Source organism: Sardina pilchardus, chromosome 5, assembly GCF_963854185.1.
Source record: "Sardina pilchardus chromosome 5, fSarPil1.1, whole genome shotgun sequence".
Lineage (NCBI taxonomy): Eukaryota > Metazoa > Chordata > Actinopteri > Clupeiformes > Clupeidae > Sardina > Sardina pilchardus.
Genome location: NC_084998.1, coordinates 22636185 through 22654579, shown reverse-complemented (window position 1 = coordinate 22654579; position 18395 = coordinate 22636185). Strand labels below are relative to the sequence as shown.

General features: G+C 47.3%; 1 protein-coding gene across 1 annotated transcript in view; it reads left to right on the top strand.

Annotated features, from left to right (window-relative positions):
* Positions 1-2116: 2116 nt before the first annotated feature.
* Positions 2117-18395, top strand: part of LOC134080827 (FERM domain-containing protein 7-like) — a 43454-nt gene continuing 27175 nt past the window's right edge. Inside the window, exons 1-2 of the mRNA XM_062537438.1 lie at positions 2117-2122; positions 5486-5713. Of these exons, the coding sequence (XP_062393422.1) occupies positions 2117-2122; positions 5486-5713 (234 nt within the window). The remainder of the gene's footprint in view (positions 2123-5485; positions 5714-18395) is intronic.

Genomic DNA, 18395 nt, shown 5'->3' with positions numbered 1-18395 from the left:
CCTGTCTGCCATCATTTTTTTAGGCCTCACCGAGTCACGGTCATCGCGTCTGCCCGTTCCTGGGTGGGACAGAGGGTTCTTCGTCTGGACTGCTGAGTTATAAATGTCGCAAGTCACTTCACTGTCTTCTTTAGAGCTTCATTCTAGTTGTCTTTACTCTTCTCTGGTGTTGCTCTTAAATCATTAGACTACTAAGTCAAGAGCTAACTTTACCTTATTCTGGTTTAGTAAACTGTGTCACAAAAGCTGCTTCACTCACCTCTGGTTTAGCTTGAGTCGTCTTGAAATGAAGTCCTGTGTGGGGAACGATGACTGTGGCTAAGCAGTAACAGCAAGCACAAAATATCTCCCGTCATTTATCGACCATCTGTGAAATCAAAAAAAGCTTTATTGTGTGTTTGATGCCATGTGTTCAACGGATTCTTTAACGGTCGAATTAATCACAGTTGTGATGTTTTCAGGAGGAAGTACTATGCTGGTAACTGGGCCAGTTTCAACTTCAACCGCCTGCTGTCCTGGATTGAGGTATATAAAGTGAGTGTGCAGGGTCTCTATTTAAAAACCCAGAGATTTATAAGGGCCTGGCATGTTTGTCAGAAATGAATTAGGAGCTATATGTACCAACTTTTTTGGGTGCTGTATCCTTGGAAACAACCAAAAGGAAAATAATGTTATGGTGTGGAGATTAATGGTGTGTTTCTGAGCACATCACCACTGTACTCTCCCCTAACACTAATTGTCAGGGGAATGCCTGTTTTTATGTTTGTGTGTGTGTATATTTCTATTTGTGTGTGTGTGTGTGTGTGTGTGTGTGTGTGTGTGTGTGTGTGTGTGTGTGTGTGTAGGGATGGAGGGAGACTCAGAAAGCAGAGACAGAAGCGGAGTGGAGGAGCAAGATGGAGGATGAAGAGATGGTAGTGCCCATCAACACCACAGAAGTCTCCTCCATCACCAGCATCAAGGCCTTCTGCTATACCAGGTCATATGCCACACACAGGTAGTTCAGATCGATTCCAAGAATGTTATGACATAATGGGTGCGTTCGTAAATTCAATCTGACACTCTGAAAAATAGAATAACACTCTGAAGTTCGAAAAAGACGAGCATTCTAACTCCCAGTGAATTTACGAACGATTATTTGTGTTTATGTTTACAATATGGACGCCACTACGGCACTTTTGAAACAGGGTTTATGTATTATTCAAAACTCAATTCCACTGATGCAAGAGCTTTCTTGACAGTGATGATGAAGAACAATGTGAGAGCAGTTATTCAAACCGTCTACATAATCTTGATGAGCAACGCTTGTAATGTCAACTTGGAAACGTTCTTCTAGCACTAGCACTAAAATGCTAACCTGTTAACGTTACGTAGGTAACTAGATTCGTTACTAGCTGACTGATGTGACGTCACACTCTGCTACTCTGTCCTTTCAGCTGGAGTGCCCAGAGTACGCTCTGGGCGCTCCGAGAGTGTGACGCTCTGAATAAACGAACGATAATTCCATCCACACTCTGAATTTACGAACGGTTAAAAAAGTTTCAGAGTGTGCTCGGAGCGCTCGGAGTGCAATTTACGAACGCACCCAATGTTAACATGTGGTGTACAGAACTGCATGGATTGATTACATTTGAATTAAAGGCTGATTCCATTCTTAGCACGTCAAGAGACAGAGCAATGTGACCAATGTGAGTAAAGTATAGGTACGGATTTGACACCTCAGAGAGTAGATTAAATAGATGCTGTATGGCGGTAGCCTCGCGAGCCATCCACGTACTTCCGGCCAAGGATTGCCTCCACTACGAGTCTGGCCGTGCTCCTCTGTGGAGCATTCTGCTCGGTAGAATTGTAACAGAACGCCCCCCCTCCAGAAAGCAGCCAATAAACGAAAAGACGGGTTGGTGGGGGCGAAAGGGGGAGGGCGCTCGTTGACGTTAAACGCCTGCGCTATGTTGTTATGAGTAACTATCGCCGATTGGGTGAGAGCTGTCCAATCAATTCAAACCAGAACTGGGCGTTACTTCCCGCTTCCTGCAAGCGCTTCAGAGCAAAGAAATTCCAGACCATAATACGAAATGAAATGGTAGTATTATGGGATGGTTAGGACCAGGCTAGTATGGCGGTACACCACAAGGAATTGAAGAATGTGAAAATGCCACTGACCACTGTCCACTGTCCACTGTCCAGCTGAACGTTGGAGGTACATGCTGAATGGGACCTACTACTTACAACATGATACTTGACAAAGAATGATCAAAAAATGCACCAGGTGGTCTATAACAACGGCAGGTATTTGTGTAAATGTACTTTGACTTCAGTGTCAAGCTGTTTATAACATTTTAGATGGCTTCATGTCTATTTTGCATTCTATTGTAAACCTCCTGCATGTCTTCACCATCAGAGGTTACAAGTTGGCATCATGCCGTGCTCATGGTCCATGGCTGTTGTGTTGTGCTGCTGGGCTAACCTAGTGCAGAGACACTGAGGAGGAGGTGAAAGGGGAGCAGGAGGAGGCAGCAGCACCATGGTCACCTGCAACGCCTCACCCCAGAGCGCCTGACACAGACACGGGGGAGGTGGACACTAGAGAGAGCAGCAGGGCCAGCAGGGGTGGTCTGAGCCAGAGACGGTAGGGAAAACAGAGTGGCGACACTCCCACAAGAGACCGTGGAAAAAATGGCAGCGCTTTCCCATGCCAGTTTCCAGGGAGTTTTTGGGAGTTTTGGAATTTTTCAAACAGCCAATCTCTTGGTCAGTGGGTCAATTAGTTAATTGATTGCACTCTCCGGCATCCCGAAATACATCCCACCCTCCTGCGATTTAGCCATGAAGCACAGGTTTTTTGGAGCTTATGATTGTGTGGCGGCGACATCAAAGAGCGTCGCAACTCTCTCTCTCTTCCTATGGCTCTGGGTCTGACCTACTGTCCACAGGGAGGAGCATCCTAGGAGGGTCAGCAGGCAGGAGTCTCTCAGGAGGCCAGTCAATCAGAGGGCGCAGAGAACACACAAGCTCAGTCTATGTGTATGTTGATAGCTCGTCCAATCCTGTGGAGGTGAAGAAGATGACCTACACTGACCTGATGAAGGAGAGACACAGGTCCAATACGGGAAGATTGGTGCAGGTGTTCAGGCTGTCTGCTTTAAGTGACTTTTAGTATAAACTCTGTCAGGGACAAATCTTTTAGCAAGCAGATGCGCAACCCCTTGATCGAGTAATGATGAGTTGTCAAGAAGGAAGAAAATTATACTGTATATGTGAAGGTGCAGTAGCCAGCAATGCCTTCTAGGGAAGAAATGGACAAGCTTCATTGTAAGTAGCATTTATCACCCGATATCTCGGTCTCAACTGTCTCTTTAGACTGAAGCGACATCTGTGATGTCCACAAATTCTTCTATTTCTGGGCGGACACTTTTCCCTGTTTTTCTGTCTGTCTTACTGCCAACAAATGCTTCCCACACGACATGCTGATTATGTATTTATAAATAGATTCTGGTGATTATGAATTTTAAAAGCTAAATTCCTTTATTTTAATTATATATTTCATTGATGTCCACTGACTTGTATTATACTTGTATAGTCTTTTGAGTGCTTAGTTGCAAGGACTGTGTATTAGTATTGCTAGAATCCTCCAGTCCCTGGGAGCACAAATGCATACAGATATACTTTAAATGTGTTTTTCCCCTGTGCTATTAGTTAACATTCTTTTAAATAAATGTAGAAATATTCATTTGATTAATCTTTACAAACATATTTTTTCTTCTACCATGGAGAAAAGCTGGCGTGTTTTGCTGGACTTGATTGTTGGATTGATCCAGTCCAGTGTGATGACCAGAGACTGCATAGTGACCCTAATGACCCTTGACCCTGTCCTGTGCCTCCCCCCGCCACACACACACACACTCACACCAACACACACACACACCCTTTCCTCCCACCACAGCTGATGTTCCAGGGTCAGCCTGGTCAAACTCCTCACCTAATCCAGCCTAATGCCGCTACACTTTTTTAAAAAACAGTCACCGGCATCCTTGCATACAGGTTTCCTCAAGTCCATTGTGTGGACCAGCATTTCTGGAACAGTGGTGTGTTTGTATGGTAGGGCCCATTGCACTCAGTGGGGCAAGGTCTCAGCCTCTTCATTTGGCCCTACCGCAAGACTTGCTAGTGGTCTTTAAACCCAGTCTTTCAAACGGCCTGCTTGTTGTAATGCCATTAACTGGGTGAGACCTGAATCCCTGTGTTGGGATTTGAAGGTGCTGGACTGGAATAAAATGATTACAGTATTGCCATAGCACTGTCTCACCCTCATGGTGCGTTAGAGTCCTTCAGTTCTTCTTGTTTGCTAATGTGTCTGATTATTACAGGATCTTTTTTCTTTCCTTAATTAAATAACACTAAAGAGTAGTGTAACGTCTAAATGAAAATTCATTTGTTTTTGAAATATGAATTCATTTATAATTTCAGTTAATCCCTTCACTGAAAGCTGGCGGGCGAGTGTGTGACTCATGTAATGGATAGCATTTTCCTCTGCGTCAGATACATGTGCAAACACACTCACTTACTTCCACTCTCCCCACACCCTCCTCTCTCCTTTTTGCAGATCATCTGCTCTGCAATCTGCTTCTGTCTCGTAACTCTCTCTATCCATCTCACTTACTCTCTCTTTCCGCTCGCAGTCTCTTTTTCCATTCCCTCTCCCGCTCTCTTTCTTCCTCTTTGTCCATTTTCCCACTATTTATTTTTTCCTCTCTCCTCTTCTTACGCCCCACCCTACCCACCCACCCACACACCCCCCCCCCCCCCCCCCACACACACACACACCCACACACACACACACACCCTTTCCTCCCTCCAGGTGCCGTGTTCTCTTCTCGGGCGGACGTGGGTGTTTGGCAGTAAGCTACTGGCCGGTGATGGAGAAGTGTGCGTGCGCTGGTGAAGTTCCTCGCCCTTTGCCTGGACTTTGAGCAGCACCCAGAGGAGTTCCAGGGTATGACCCATGTGCTCCAGCACCACTCTGGCCCCTCCCTGCAGCCACAGCAGCGCAGCTCCCCCGGTCTCAGCCTCTCTGCCTGGGAGACGCACACACACTCCTGGGCCTCTCTCTCTCTCTCACCTCCCCCCTTACGCACTGGGCTACTCATTCTGTTGTACTTTATTAGTTTGTGATGTTAGGATAATTTTGGCCGCCCAACAAAATTTAGAATTTAGAATTTATCTTGAAACATTGTTCTCTTGATCACATTCCAGAAAGGAAGCTGTGTGCTGATTTTAAGGACTTGTAGTGCTGGACTTGCAGATAGAATATTATGAATTGAATGTTATGCATGGTCTTAGTTTATCAGATTGCTTGTTTTAGCAATCTGATCATCTCTGTCTAATGTGCCAAATAGAAATGTCACAGTTGAGAGGCACTCCATGCTATTCTGTTGGGACTCCTCCTCATGTTCAGTGCCGGTCACATTTGTCTGTCTTCCCTCAGAATTCTCCCAGAAGCCCTGAAGGGAATTTCTCCGGGCCAAGAGAGCTCACCGAGAACCTCCAGCACTTCCTGCTTCACACCATCGCCATGGTGACACTGAAGACCCTCGCCGGCCGAGGACTGCCTCTGGGCCACATAGCACTTCCTGCGCTGCTTGGGTCGCTATGGCAACATGCCCTTCCTGTTCCCCTTGCACGCCCGGGGGGAGATCCCACAGTGCTTCTGCAGGTGAGACAGCTTGACATTTGCTCTGGGAGATATCTCCCGGTCGTTGTAAATTGCCTGTAAGAAGTCTCCTGAGCCTGTAAGTGGCTCGACGCTTAACTGCTTTATTATTTCCAAATGCCTGGCAAAACGACCGCGCGAGGAGGTGTTTTTCGCGGAGAGAAAAATTGAGGCGTTCCCCAGGGGAAGGTTGATTATAGACATTTCAATTGATTGTAGGTATTTCACTGTCAATGCTGCTGTAATGTGCCTCTTAGCAAAGAGCTCTATTTGGACTTGCCTCTCTTTCACGCGTTTCCTTTTTTCACGTTTTGTATGGTTTTATGAATGCACACAAACAAGAACATTTTGCTGATGTTCAGTTCATTACTAGTTTAGCTTAGCCGCAGTGAATTTTTGACAGCTTGGTAATGTGGATTGTAAGCCACTCAAGGGAGTTTTACTCTCGGCAAAGACTGTATGAAATTGTACCGATGGTGACGTGCGCGAGGCATGTACCATTTGAAGTGGACAACCAATTTACGACGGTGGCAACACTGAAATGATATTCGGTTGTGCTTGTATGTATGCGTGTGATACATACCGGACAAGCAGCCTGTGGAGCTTGTGGAGCGTTTTTTCCAGGCTGGTCGTGGGAGCAGGGGGGGGTGGGGGGCCGGTGGGGTCCTCGGGACGATTGCAGCGCTCAGTTGGGTTCTGAATGGCTGCTTTTAGCACTTGCAGGCCCTGTGGGACGAGGGACTGTGAAACTGAAGCACTTAGAGGCAAGCGGGGCGGCGGGACAGCGTAGCACAGGCCCAGCACCCCCCCCCCCCCCCCCCTTACCCTCTCTCCCAGAATGCCTGCCTGCCCGCCTGCCTGCCTGGATGCCTGTCGAGCCTGCCTGGATGCCTGAGGCTGTGGATGGGGCTTTAGAGAGAGAGGCCAGGGATGGCTTGGAGCCAGTGAAACAGAGAACATCTCCCCCAAGGGTTGAGGACCACAGCTGCACAGATGACTGAACACCCTCACCAGCAACCCCCCCACCGCCCCATCCATCCCCCCCACATCCCCAGCCTGTGTCCCAGCTTCCCACTCTGCTGCTGCTGATGCTGCTGGTGCTGATGCTGCTGGTGCTGATGCTGCTGGTGCTGATGCTTATGCTGCTGGTGCTGATGCTGCTGCTGGTGCTGATGCTGCTGGTGCTGATGCTTATGCTGCTGGTGCTGATGCTGCTGGTGGTGCTGATGCTGCTGCTGGTGCTGATGCTGCTGCTGCTGCTGCTGATGCTGATGCTGCTGGTGGTGCTGATGCTTATGCTGCTGGTGCTGATGCTGCTGGTGGTGCTGATGCTTATGCTGCTGGTGCTGATGCTGCTGGTGGTGCTGATGCTGATGCTGCCCGTCCCCAGAGCGGGCCGCTGGTGCTCCAAGTGAGAGAGGCGCGGTGCTGCGCGTCCTCCCGGCTCCCCAGCAGCACAGGATGGCACAGATGGCCAAACAGATCCCGCACGTTTTCGGAGGGACCTTGTGTGGCATCACGGGCTTGGCATCACTTGGCCTCGCTTGGTGTGGGGATGTGCAGACACAGGCTTTTAAGGAATTATTCACACCACTGATTTGCTCATCGGTCGACTGTCATCCTGCGGTTTTGAATGTGTGTGTGTGTGTGTGTGTTGAACACCACTGGGTTGTGATGGCATGAATGTGTTTATAAAGGGCTACTGTTGATGGTCTAAAAGATGACTTGATAGCAGCCTCTCATCTTACAACGACTAAGGTTAAGAGATTTGAACAGCTCAGCCCTAGATGATCCCTGGTGAAACGGCTTATGGTTTGTTATGTTTATGTTTGGACTCGGCCCTAGAAGAGAGCTCTTATTAGTTTTAATTGGTTTCTGGTTCTCGAATGCTAATAGAGCCCCTCCTTGTGGAGATGTGTTCATTAGCATTTTTGATTTGCACCCGTTTTCCTCTAATCACCCTTGCTGACAGGCAGATAAGCAAGGTAAGCCACCGATGCATGGTCCCATCTGCAAGCTGTCCGTCAACGGCAGGGTTAACGCTAAAGAAAAACAAAACAAAACAATAACAAAGCAGGCTGTTAAGTCTCTAATTGATATTCTTTTATTTTCTGAGACTGGGAGAACAGCATATTCTTTGGGGCAAAGTGCACAGAAGCTCTGTGCCTATACGTAATGCTTCCATGTTCCAATAGATCCACAGAGTCAGGTGTGAACAGTATGCTGTTTTGATTTGAGGGAAATGTTAAGTTTGTTAATGCTAATGGAGGAATGAGAAAAATTATGATAGGCTAACCCAACATGGATGGGTCAATGTCCAAGTTCATTACTTTGATTTAAAATAGTTTAAAATGATTCATTACAAGCATAATTTTATTCTATAAAACCTGTATAATATGAACATACTTTTATGTATCATAACAGTTAAATGTATTTTGTATCTTGTCATCTCAAACCCTCAAAATGTCAGCTGGTGCAACCTTCCGAGCAAAGCAGACTATGTGAAAAGTATAGAATTAAAAAGGTAAGGATAAAAATAAATATATTTAATAGTATGTTTAATTTTATTTACTAGTTTACTATTTCCTAGCTCTTAAATTGTTTGAAATTAGTTGCAAATGTCAGGTGGCACAACCACATTGTCAGGTGGTGCAACCAGGTAGAATACTAAAGTGAAGAAATGGTTAAAAAATGTGGTGACATGCAAATACAGTCTAAAAATGTAAAACCCCTGTAAATGTTGCACAGCCATTAAGACTCATTTAGACACAGTCTTCTAACTTTAAAAAATGCATTCAGTCAGTTTTTAAAGATTATTTGAAGACTTTGGTTTTTAAAAGCCTTATTTGTCAATGACCCAGATACAAATGGAGAGACACAAAGGCAGCTGGAGAAGGAGTATAAATGAGCCAACGAAATAAACAACGGGGGAAGGTGCAAACTGCGCACGAGAGGAGTGTGAAGATTGCGGAGAGCTCCGACTAAAACACCTGGGAGGTGCAGATGACAAGACGGGGGGATGAAGAGACAAAAGTCCGGAGCGAGAGGGAGGGAGCGCGGGCGTGCGAGCGGGAGTGTCGAGGGTTGGAAGGTGGCACAGAGGCGGGCCCATCCATCACGCTGATACCTGCTCGCAGCTGATGGATGGATAGATGGCGGCGCAAACTCAATAATGCCGCCACCGCCACTCTCTCCCGGGTTATTCACAGATCACCGAGCAGCGCTGCTAATAAAGTGATGAAATGCTTTGCTGTCCTCGCCCGCGTTATTCCTCAAGTTTTTTTTTTTTTTTTTTGATGGGAAAGGCTCGTTTTAATTTCTAAATAACCTTTGGGCGCTCCTGGCTCTGTGGCTTTCGTCTTCTCTGACACCCCCCCCCCCAACCCCCAAACAGCTCTTTGGTTATGCGTCTGTAAGGCTTGAGATGGGATGATGAGGTTTGGTTTGAGTTGTTTACTGCACCCCCCTCCCCCAATCCCCCCCCCCCCCCCCCCCACGCACTCTCCCGGAGTAAAAATAGTCTAGCACAGGGGTCTTCAACCTTTTTCAGCCCAAGGACCCCTTGGCTGTGAGAGAGACTGAGCACGGACCCCCACACCTGGCACACCTCAAATCATGCCTATCATTAGAACCGTCAGTCTAGTGCCTACATGCATGCACGTACGCGCACGCACACACACAAACGCACACATTCTAAACATAAGTTATTATTAACAGGGGGGTAACTGCTTTATACAACTCGTTACAATTCTTTACATAGTGTTGCATAAACTCGCCCTATAATAGAATGAATGTCACAAGGGTCAACTAAGGTGGATATGTAAGGGATAATCAACGACGCGCCGTGCGTTTCTAAAATAATGCACGTTCGAAGTGTTAATAAGCTCCCGACGCCGCAGGCATTATTGCAGTGCATTATTTTCCTATAAACGCACGGCGCAGAGTTGATTATCCCGTTTATACCACTGCTAGGCCTACTATCATTTTCGTTTAATTGCCGCTGTCTTAGATACAACGTTGCTGTGTTTACCGTTACATTCACATTGGCGAATTAATATTCAAGTGTGAGAAGCTCCGCTTTAACCCTGTCTGGTGGTATAAATTCAGCTAAATTCAGGCAAAGCTTCATTTGCTCAACCTGATACAGACAGAGAGCCTCTTCATCTTGTGTAAATATAACTTGTCTTACACAAGGAAACACAAACACACAAGATTATCGTTATCGTTTCATTTTGATGGTAGCCTATGACATCGCGGAGAACGTTGGATTAATGAATTCACGCAGAACGCCTTGACGTGCAAAGACCGCAGACTCTCATTTAAAAAAAAAAAAAAAAAAAAAGCAAAACATCACACAGAACAAATAGGCTACCCCGCAAAGTTCAGGGTCCATCAGTCCCGACATTAAGCAAACGAATCAAACAGTCGAAACGTAATTTATCTCCCAGAATGAAAAGAACGAGTTTGTTAATGGTCAGATGCCGCTGAAAATGAAGCTATTTAACTAAAACGCACGGGGGGGAAAGTGTTCCATTGGGTAACACAATGTTACAGGGATCACATTATCACAAGCAAGCATGATTCATGGGTAGCCTACAATGTGTTATTTAAAAACGAATATGAAGCGATTTTCATTGAACATTATGTTAACTTTGACAAATGTTATTTTTTGGAAGAGAAAAAAATGCTTCAGACTAAATATTTTCGCGGACCCCCTGCAGTACCTCCGCGGACCCCCTAGGGGTCGCGGACCCCCGGTTGAAGACCCATGGTCTAGCATCTCTGGCCATTACAAGCCTTTGATTTGCAAGCCGTATTGCAGCGCTTCAATCAGGCGGCAGTCAAACTGAAGCAGATTGAGAGGACGAGGAAATGCATTAATTAGTGAGGATGATTGTCTTTCTGCGGCACTCGTTCTCAGATCATATTTCCTCTATATCGTCTCTCTTTCCCTCTCTCTCCCTCTCTATTTCTCTCTCTCTCTCTCCTCCACCACTTCATGGGAGCAATAAACATCTAATTTATTCGGATCCAACAGGATTTAATTTTCTGCAGTGGAGCTCGCCAGGCGGCGTGACGCTTTGTTTTCTTTTAATTATTGGCCAACCATTAGCCCCCCACTCTGCCACCCAGCTTCTGGAGATTACAGGCAAATTTGCCGGCAATGAACTTGACAGGTAAGTGGTCCGCCGAACGCGGCGTGGTAATTTTGTTTGTTTAGCGCCTCCCGGACGGTCGATGGATTTATCGCGGACGCCCCGCCGACAGTGGGCGGCCATTTTCTTTTTAAGCCTGCCCTCGATGTGTGCCTGTAGGCCCCTCTAACAGAGGCACCACGGTTACATTAACAGCAGATACAGAAGCCTTCAGGTTACTGTGGCATGCCACACCGGGGTTTGTTTAGCTACAGTATATGTTGATGTTTTTATATGAGGAGTTAATCAGAGGTTCAGAGTCTTAACTGCTAAATGTCATTAGCGATTACTGTCTAAGGTTTGATTGGGGCATTGAGCGGAATCTCTCTTTCCCCTCTGGAGTTATACATCTAGCCTAATGTGATATTGTTTCAGAACACAAACATCTCAAGTGAATAAGAATTGGTAATTGGTTCGAACCATCTGGAATATCTGTATTTGATGGTGGTATTAGTGAACCATTGTATCCCTGTAATCCTTCATCACAGAAGCTTCTCCAGAACAGGTGAATGGACTTTCCCTTCTTCTTCTTCCCAAGGGCCTGTGATGTGGTGTGGTGATTTGAAGCCATGGAGGCAATAATACCACAAATGGAATTCCTCGACACATTGTGCCAGATCAGAGCTGTGCCTGTTCCAGGCTGCGATGCTATCTGGGGTCCCGAATTAAGTGTGTCTTCAGTATGAAAGGAGCGCCTTTGAGGACATCAAGCCCTGTGATCCAGTCAAGGCATTTCGCCCCCTCCGCTCCGTTATTAGATTGTTGATGAGATGATGAAAGGGCTTGGCCGTAAAAAAAAAAAGAAAAACATTACATCTCCTGCCATCCTTATAAGGGATTTTTCTATTTATTTTAGCCCCGGTCAGAGATTGAGCCGGCAGCGCCTGCAGCTTATTTTTGCTTCTCCTTACAGTAGCTTTTAATTACAGAGGTAACTAGTTGGAGGCAGTTGTTTTGTGGAGCAGAGAGAGTGCCTGGTTGGTGATGTGTGTGTGTTTTGGTTGGTGTGTGTGTGTGTATGTGTATGTGTGTGTGTGTGTGTGGGGGGGGGGGCATATAGAATGGTGTTGGAGGGGGGGTGCATGGGGGTGGAGTTGTGTCGGAGATTTATTTTGGATGTGACCTTCTCCACACTAGCTGCCGCTGTAATCAGTGGAATTAATAGCATAATCAAATTATACACAAACTCATAAATCATTGCTGAGCGCTGCTGTCACGGAGTTGGGCTATTAATGGCCCCCATTGTTTTGCCACCGTATTAAAAAATCACGTCCCCTGATTCTTGCCTTGATAGGAACTGAAATGCCATTTAGGGGCCATAAGGAACACCGGGGCCCGGCGCGCGGGGGTAGCGCATTTTCACAACTGTTAATTTAGCCGGGACGCCAAGTGATGTCGCCGGGGCAAGGGAGGGGAGGGTGGGGTGGGGTGGGGTGGGGTGGGGTGGGGTGAGCTGGGCGACAGCAGTGGCGAGGATGTGGGCGGCTGGATGGAGGGGCAGCTGAGGGGGTTAGAGCGAGGGGGACGACGTCGGCGCGGCAACTGGGGGCCCCCGGCTTCGACAGGGTGCGCTTTTCCGGCCGCCGACGGCATCATTGCCACAGACAGCCGTGAGTTAATTAGAGTAATATCAGCTTAAACGTCTGTCAGTTGGGGTTAATGACATCAAAGGACTCTCTCTCTCTCTCTCTCTGCCCCCCTCTCTCTCTCTCATTTTCTCTCTCTCTCTCTCTCTGAGCACATCTCAATGGGGTTTTGTGGTGGCAGGACGGTGAGATCGGTCTGGATGACTGCCTCTAGTCCCCCCCCCCCTTCCTCCCCCTCGTCTTCTTCAGGGCTGTTTTTTGTTCCCTCTTGAGCTTTATTAAGATGCCATGTCTCAAAATTAATCTGTAAGGGCCATGTGCAGGTAGACCTCCTGTAAGAGAAAGAGAGGAGGAGGAGGAGGTGGAGGAGGAGGAGGAGGAGGGAGGGAGTATAAAGGGAGCAGGAGGAGGGAGCGGTCGCCGGCTCTCTGTTCTTTCACTGCCTCTTATCTCCCCATCGACTCTCGCAAGGCCCGATCTCGCTGTAGCTTTCATGTATTCATCTCGGCTTGACAGCGACCCAACACTTCTTTATAAAGACCACATAAGAGATAATCTTTATACGCGTTGGGCGAACAAAGACAAAAAAAAAAAAAACGTATGCGCACACACACACACTGTTTCATGGGCCGCCGAGAGACGATACAAGGTCCTCTCTGGAGTTGGCTCTGGAGACCTTCAGCAGTGTCCCATGCCGCTGAAGGTGATGGCGGAGTGCCCTGTGCCAAAATGTCTCTCTCCCTGAAAAGTCCCCCCTACGGCCTCAGTCAGTCGCTCACCTTACCCTCCAGAAGTCCCTCAACCTGCAGTCGCCCCTTCACCTCCCCTAGACCGTGAAGTGAATCCTTTTCTGTATACGGAAACACGAAAAGGAAGCAGGAGTTAAAAAAACAACAACTTTGCTGTTCACAGCTGTGGTATTTTCACAGTGTCAGATGAGTCACCGTTTGTGTGTCCTTTTTTTTTCGAGGGGAGAAGGTGACAAGGTGTGATTGCACTCCCCCTCCCCACACCCCCCTACCCCTTAATGTCAAGCTATCAGATTTAATTAATGCTGTTAGGGGTACAAACCGAATGTGAGAGTTTGGGGATTGAGTGTGTTTGTGTGTTTCTATGCAAGATGTGCGTCGGGTATAGAGGGACCTGCTGGCTTCGCCACACTGTCCAGTGTTTCGTCGTGGACAAAGAAACTAGCAGGTGAATGACCGTAGGATCTATCTTAATTGTGTCGCACGCTAAAACTCATTACTTTTCAACAAGCGACGGAACAAAACGAGGATAGCAGAGCTCAAAACACAAAACAAAGCACTGGCTTGTGTAAGAGTGGAGTGGAGAGGAGAGGAGTAAGAAGTGGTCCTCATCTCCCGTTAAGTACTCTTTAAGTCCATCTGTCCAATGAGAACACACACACAGGGGGAGAGCGCTCTGTTGGAAAGTCATTTGTGTACGCCGGCCCCTCCAAAACAAGACAGCAGTAAAGAGAAGAGAAGAAGAAGAAAAAAAGGGGGGGATGGGGGGGTGGAAAAAAAAAGACGAAGGGTGGGGTGGGGGGCGTTCGGGCACACAGATCTCTGTTGAGAAAATTAATTTTCTGGGAGACGGGCGCGAGTCTCAGCCCCCCTGAAGCAGCGGAGCTCGGAAGACAAATCACGGGCCCTTGCCACTCGGGCCGCCGATGAGTGATGCGGCTTTTTCCTCGTGGCCTTACCTCCACTAATTGATTTTCATCTGAAGACAAAAAAGCCCTCTGTTACAGCTCCTTAAAAAATGAGAGTTCATCTCCAGTCTCTGCTGATTAATCTGCGCTGATAATGCGCGTCAGGGCCCGAGCAGAAAGCCCTTTAATGAGTTTCAAAGGTGGATTGTTGTCATAAACTAGGTTAGATTAGATTTTTTTTTCTTCTTCGCTCTTCCCATTTTTCCCCTCCTTCTCTTTCTTCCCTCCCTTATTTCTCTCTTTTTTTTCGGGCGATAACAGTGAGATTCTTTCATCTAGGTGGTGGGTGACCCTTGGGGTTGGTATCGCTTCGGTAGCAAGGTGGAGCGGAGGCTTGGAGGTAGCTGCTATTAGTGTGCTAGCGCGCGGACCAGGCGCCCCAGCAGATTGTGGTTCCCAGCCCCTTGCGCTGGGCCGGGTCTTCCTCTGATGAGGGAGCGCTGCCGGGGGAGACGCTGGAGCCCACTGGGACGCCTCGCCCGTCCTGGTAAGCCACGGTTCCCTTTGATAGCGCATCCCTCTCGAGGAAATTGGTTCCTTTCTTTTGCAAAAAAAAAAGGGAAGGCCAAAGACTCGTTAAGCGAATTCCTTTTTTTTTTTTCTTCTTCTTCTTTTTTTTCCAGAGTTGGGCAAGGTCACTGCTTTGTCTTATGGTTTGTCTTCAGGGTGTCTGTGGAGAGATGAATTTTCCTCCGTTTTCTGCTTTGGGATTGTAAAAGTAAAGAATGTTTGGTTTAAATTCAGGAACGAACAGCCACCACCGTTTCAAAGCTTTTTAACAGCAAATCATCAGCAGCTGACGAGCAAGGGAAGGTGTGGAACAGCGGAACAGAGGCACTTCTGTCCAACTTTTTTCAAGGCAGGAAAAAAAGAAAAGAAAAAAAAAAAGCTCCCTCAAAGTCCCAGGCCCTGGACGCGGCCCAAGCTGTGGCTGGCTGGAACTGTGAGCCGAGCTGTGTGGCGCGTCGCGTCGCATCGCAAGGGTCAGGTGGAGGCTGGCGAGGGGCCAGATGGCGATGTCAGTCGGCTTTGGCCCGCAGTCCATAAAGCACCTCGGGAGAGGAACGCCGCAGTCCGTGCGCACGCCGTGCCGCCGTTCGAGGCTACCGTCATACATCATCCGCGGGAAAAAAAGTTTTGCGAAGGTGAAAAGAAAAAAAAAATGAAAAAAAGAAAAAGGGGGGTGGAGGGGGTGGAAAAAATGGCTGGCAAGGTGTCTGGCAGGCTGAACAATGATTTTAATTTCCCCCGTGTCATAAATTACCTTCCTATGTCTCTTCTTATTACATACATAAAGCTGAAAAGGGTAGAGAGGGATGAATAATGCAGTGGTGGATTATGGGGCTGTGGAGCCCACCTGCCACTCTGCGCCGCGCGGAGGTGGGTCTCTGCCACCCGACTCGTCGCCACGGCGCCCGCCCCCAACTAGCGTCGGCAATCATTTGTCCCACCATTCAATCTGTCACCGTGTCAACAGGCGACGTCGATCCGTTTTGTCTGCGCCGATTTGTTTCTTTTCGCGCGGGCGCAATCTCCAATCTCTCCGACCCCCTTTTGTGCCGGGAACAAAAACTGAGCTAATACGAAAGTGAAAATGTGTTGATTCAAATGTTCCTGGGCACATGAATTTTCGTTTACACACAAGGTGCTATATCTGTCGAGAGCCCCGAGGTTTATTTTTCCAGTCAGAGCTTTCAGGAGCGAATAAATCACCTGACTAAACTAAGGTCTCGCGTGGCGCTCGGGTGGCCCTGCGAAGCGGCTGTTTGCGCTGGCTCGGCGTCACGGTCGGCTTGCGCGGGGGAAACTTTGGGACGCCGGCTCGGCAGAGCGTAAAAGTCAAGAGTGTTTGAAACGGCGCGTCGTTTGGGTGCAAGGTTGCGATGCTGATTGGCCCAGAGTCCGGCTGCCGGCCCACTTTATGAACACTGTTTATGAACTGTTGTTATGGTCTGTGCCGTTCACCCCCGGCCTTGAGTGTCAGGGAATAGCGTCCATTAGCACTATATCAGTGTTTGGGGAGCTTATGTATGTTGACAGGCAGAACTTCGCTTTGTGAAGAAGTAGAGGAAATGGTGTCTTTTTTTTTTTTTTGCCAAGGAAAATATGCAGAAAGTAACTTTTATTCTGTTAAAGTTCAAAACAAAAACATGTAATCAAGTCTATATAATATGAAAGTTGTTGGGGGATGTTTTTCAAGGTTCTACAGTAGAAGGTTCTAGACATAATTGGATAACATTAATAAGCATGCTGAGATAAGAAGTCTTTGAAAGAAGATATAAAAATAAATGAATTTCAGCAAAAAAGTTTGTACAGTAGGTGTATGCAAATCACTACCTGAATCTCATTTTGGATTCTGTGAATGAATTATAAAACAGTATTTGACAGAAATGGATGTATGTATAATATTTAAGTAATTAAATTCTTGCCACCCAGCACATTTGAGACTTTGAGTCTAATTGGAACAAAAAAAAAAAGACATTCATTGAAAATCTCTCAAGTGCACTAAGTAAGTGTTATAATCTTTTATGTGTGAGTTTGTCTAAGGTTTTCACTCGACTCCAGCTGTCAGGGTTGTGTGCGTGCACATGCATGTGCGTGTCCGTGTGTGTGTCTGTGTGTGTGTGTTTTTGTGTGTGTGTCTGCATGTGTGTGTCCATGTGTATGCGTGTGTGTGTGCGCGTGTGTGTGTGCGCGTGTGTGTGTGCGTGTGTGTGTGTGTATGTGTTTGTGCCTGTCCCATCCCACTCCATTGGCGCGGGATTGATTGCGGACGTCAGCTCCCCCTGCCTGGCCCCCCTCGCAGTAAATAAATCTTCATTTACATAAACAGTCCGTTCCGCTGTCGATTGTGCCGAGGTTGAGGAGGACTCTGGAAGGCCCTCATGCCGGATCAGAGGGGCAAGGCGGAGTGTCTGCAGTCGCACCATTCGTGGTGGGGCCCCCACCACCACCAACCCCCCCACCCCACCCCTCCTCTCCTTTATTGTGTTGTGAAAGTCCATTTCAAGGATGTCACCCCAACTCCATTAGTTTGGATAATGAGGCCTATAAAGCACATTTATAACTCTTGACATAACAAGCAGACAGATTTTCTCCACCATTCGCCCTCTTTCATTTTTTCTCTCTTCCTCTTCCTCCTCTTCTTCTTCTTCTCTTTTCTCCTCCTCTCTTCCGTAGTACCTGAGGAGGTAGTCTGTGCGAAGGTGACCCTGGCGTGCCCAGGGGGGGGAAGAGAGTGGCAGATGAACCCTTTTGCCAAACTCCCAGACTGTCACCTGCTCTCTCCCAGCTGACACAGCTGGACAGGGTTTTTGTGTGTGTGTGTGTGTGTGTGTCTGTGTTTCTGTGTGTGTGTGTGTGTGTGTGTGTGTGTGTGTGTGTGCGTGTGTGAGTGTGTGTGTGTTGTAGTTAGGGGGGTTGGGGATGGCTGGAGGAAATATGTGCTTGCCTCTTTTGTTGATTTAAGGGCTGCGTTCGGTGCTCTGTTGTCTTTGACCCACCCTGAGCGTGAGACAGCTGAGGACCGTTCACAAGGTCACGTCACGTGAGACCGCTCAGCCTCCCGCCCCTCCGCCTCACTCTCCCCCACTCTGTGCAGGTGCAGGGCTGTGATTGACACCGAAGGCCAGCGAATCAGCTTCAATCATTTTGTTTTGGAGGATGGATGCATGAGGGAGATGTGGAGGAGCCCAGGTGACAGGTGAATGATTCAACTACTCTACAACTGCAGGTATAAGCAATTGCTGTAGAAATTGTCCAATTTAATTAATGTCTATCCCAGGTAACTTACTTTATAAAAAAGCTACTTTTGTTTTAGTCAGCCATTGTAAACAATTTTCAGGGTATGTTAGAACATGAATAGTTTTCAATAATGCATGTCTTTAGATTTGGAGTTGTGGGAAGGCAATGATTACACTTGGTTCAGTTTTAGTTTAAAGGTGATAGTGAGGTGATTGTTCTGAATTTTGTTAAATGTTTATTAGCTGCAGATGGTTAGTTCACATCACATCATGGACCATTAAAGTATTTTAAAAATCAGATAAATGGCCACAATAAATTTAGATACCAAAAAATGAACACACCAAAACACATATGTGACTCTTCAAAGCGAAATCAGTCGCTTTGCGCACAGCGTTATCTTAGCGATAGTTTGTGTAATACCCTCGATATACTGTACATATCGT